Source organism: Poromitra crassiceps, assembly GCF_964638095.1.
Source record: "Poromitra crassiceps genome assembly, chromosome: 30".
Classification (NCBI taxonomy): Eukaryota; Metazoa; Chordata; class Actinopteri; order Beryciformes; family Melamphaidae; genus Poromitra; species Poromitra crassiceps.
The window spans coordinates 12997900-12999778 of record NC_139652.1 but is presented as its reverse complement, the minus strand read 5'-3'; the positions used below and the strand labels follow the sequence as shown (position 1 = coordinate 12999778).

The 1879-nt window shown below is 46.5% G+C and overlaps 1 protein-coding gene across 1 annotated transcript in view; it reads left to right on the top strand.

Annotated features, from left to right (window-relative positions):
* Positions 1–709: 709 nt before the first annotated feature.
* The window catches only part of nell2a (neural EGFL like 2a), a gene marked incomplete at both ends in the record, with an annotated part of 133655 nt that continues 132485 nt past the window's right edge, over positions 710–1879 (top strand). The window contains 3 exon segments of the mRNA XM_083663142.1: positions 710–761; positions 1075–1086; positions 1089–1202. Coding sequence (XP_083519268.1) covers positions 710–761; positions 1075–1086; positions 1089–1202 — 178 coding nt within the window.

Sequence of the window (1879 nt, the reverse complement as noted above, 5' to 3'; positions counted from 1 at the left end):
AGGTTATAGTTCGTTCCCATAAGGGCATAATTTGTGCACATTTCCCCTGCTTGGTGCTTCAACAGGCCTAGTTGATTAGATATTTAAGAGCACTTTGGAGTTACCAAGGGCTGTCTCAGCTGGGGCCACAAGGGGGCTTATCCGGTCCTCCCTCTCTCGCTCCTCGGCAGGGTTTTCCTCACACAGTCTATGCTCCATCACCGCTCCCCTCTCTCTCTCTCTCTCTCTCTCTCTCTCTCTCTGTCTCACTCTCTCTCATCTCTCTCTCTCTCTCCCTCCCTCTCTCTCTCTCTCTCTCTCTCTCTCTCTCTCTCTCTCCACTCCTCCCTCCTCCACCAGTGTGCGTGCGTAGCTCTCTCATTCACAGTGCTGCTGTAGCCTAGAGGAGCGTCTCATCATCAACGGGGCTTGCTTTGTGTTACATCCTCTGTTAGACCCACCTGTGCCGCCGCGGATGCTGCTGGTGCTGATGCTGATGGAGCAGATCTAAGCATTAAATGGAATAATTGCTATTTTTTCCGCCCCGCGGATGCGTTTTTCCTGCATCACTGGGCATCCAACTTGTGATGATGCCCGTCTTTCAACATTTGGGATTCGTAAACGGCTTCTGAATCTGAGCGAGGACGATACATCATTCGCATGTTGTGATTGAACGATACTGTCTCTTGGAAGTGGACAAAAACATGGACTAATTTTGTTTTTATTCACCATGGGATTATTACAGCTATTTCTGGTCCTCGGTTTATTTTGCGGCGCCTCAGGTAGGGCACACGGTTGTCATTGATCATAGGGAGTGGGCTATATTATCCAATGCTATGATGGTAAAGAGAAATGCGCATTACATTCAATTTGTATGCAATGTTTTTGGAATATTTTGACAAAACACCCTCAGAAATGATTTGCCTACTTGAAAATTCAGCTCTCAAAATAACCACTCCAGGCTACTGTAGCTTAGATCCCCTCTCCTGACATCAGTAGGCTGCATGAATGGAAATTGTTTATGACATTTACAGGTGTCTTAACCTACTCATGATAATACAACACTAACAATAACATTGTATTTTGCAAATTTAGTTTTAGGTTTCGGGTTGACCCTGCCCTGCGCATCAGCGTGTTTGATGAACTAACGCTGGGAGATGGTTTTGATGGAGTTACTCAGGTCCAGGGCTTCCACAGCGAGTCTAGAGCTTTCCACTTCCAAGGTACAGTAAAGTCTCCACGTATCTCCTGTTTAGATGTGGAAGTTGAAAAGAAAATGATAGATAGCATGATGCATGTGACAAAATCATTTCTGTGTTTTGAACAGCTCATAAGAGTCAAAGTCCATCTTGTCCATTTGGTTTGTGGGAAGCCTAATGTACTATAACATTCAATGGGTCAATGGGTTTTTCCCCCACGGCCATATAAACACACACATGTTACCCGAAGTAATGTGACAGACTGTATCTATAATTCTTTTTGGGAGGATGTCATATCATCTTATAAGTCTATTTTTTTTGTACTGTCCATAGTTGTGTCCATAGACTGTCAGCACCAGCGTACAGTGGAGTTTTCTGTTACAATGGGGTTGCTGTGCTAGGGGCCCCCCGACAGCCACCTGCCCAAACAATAGGCAATGTCTCGGTCCCCATGGAAAAGAGACGGGGGGTGGGGGTGCAGGGGGGAGAGCAGAGGGGGTGAGTTGGGACAAACATGCAAAGGATGATAGAAAGAGTGAGTGAGCATAATCAGATTAGTCGTCAGGAGCAAAACAAAACCCTGCGTTCACATCAGGGATGCAGCCTGAGGAGTCTGGATGCTGAACCGGCCTCAGGCAGACTTGCCCATCACTTCTTTCTGAGTGTGTGAGCCAGCTGTCTGAACACTTTCAATACCCCGG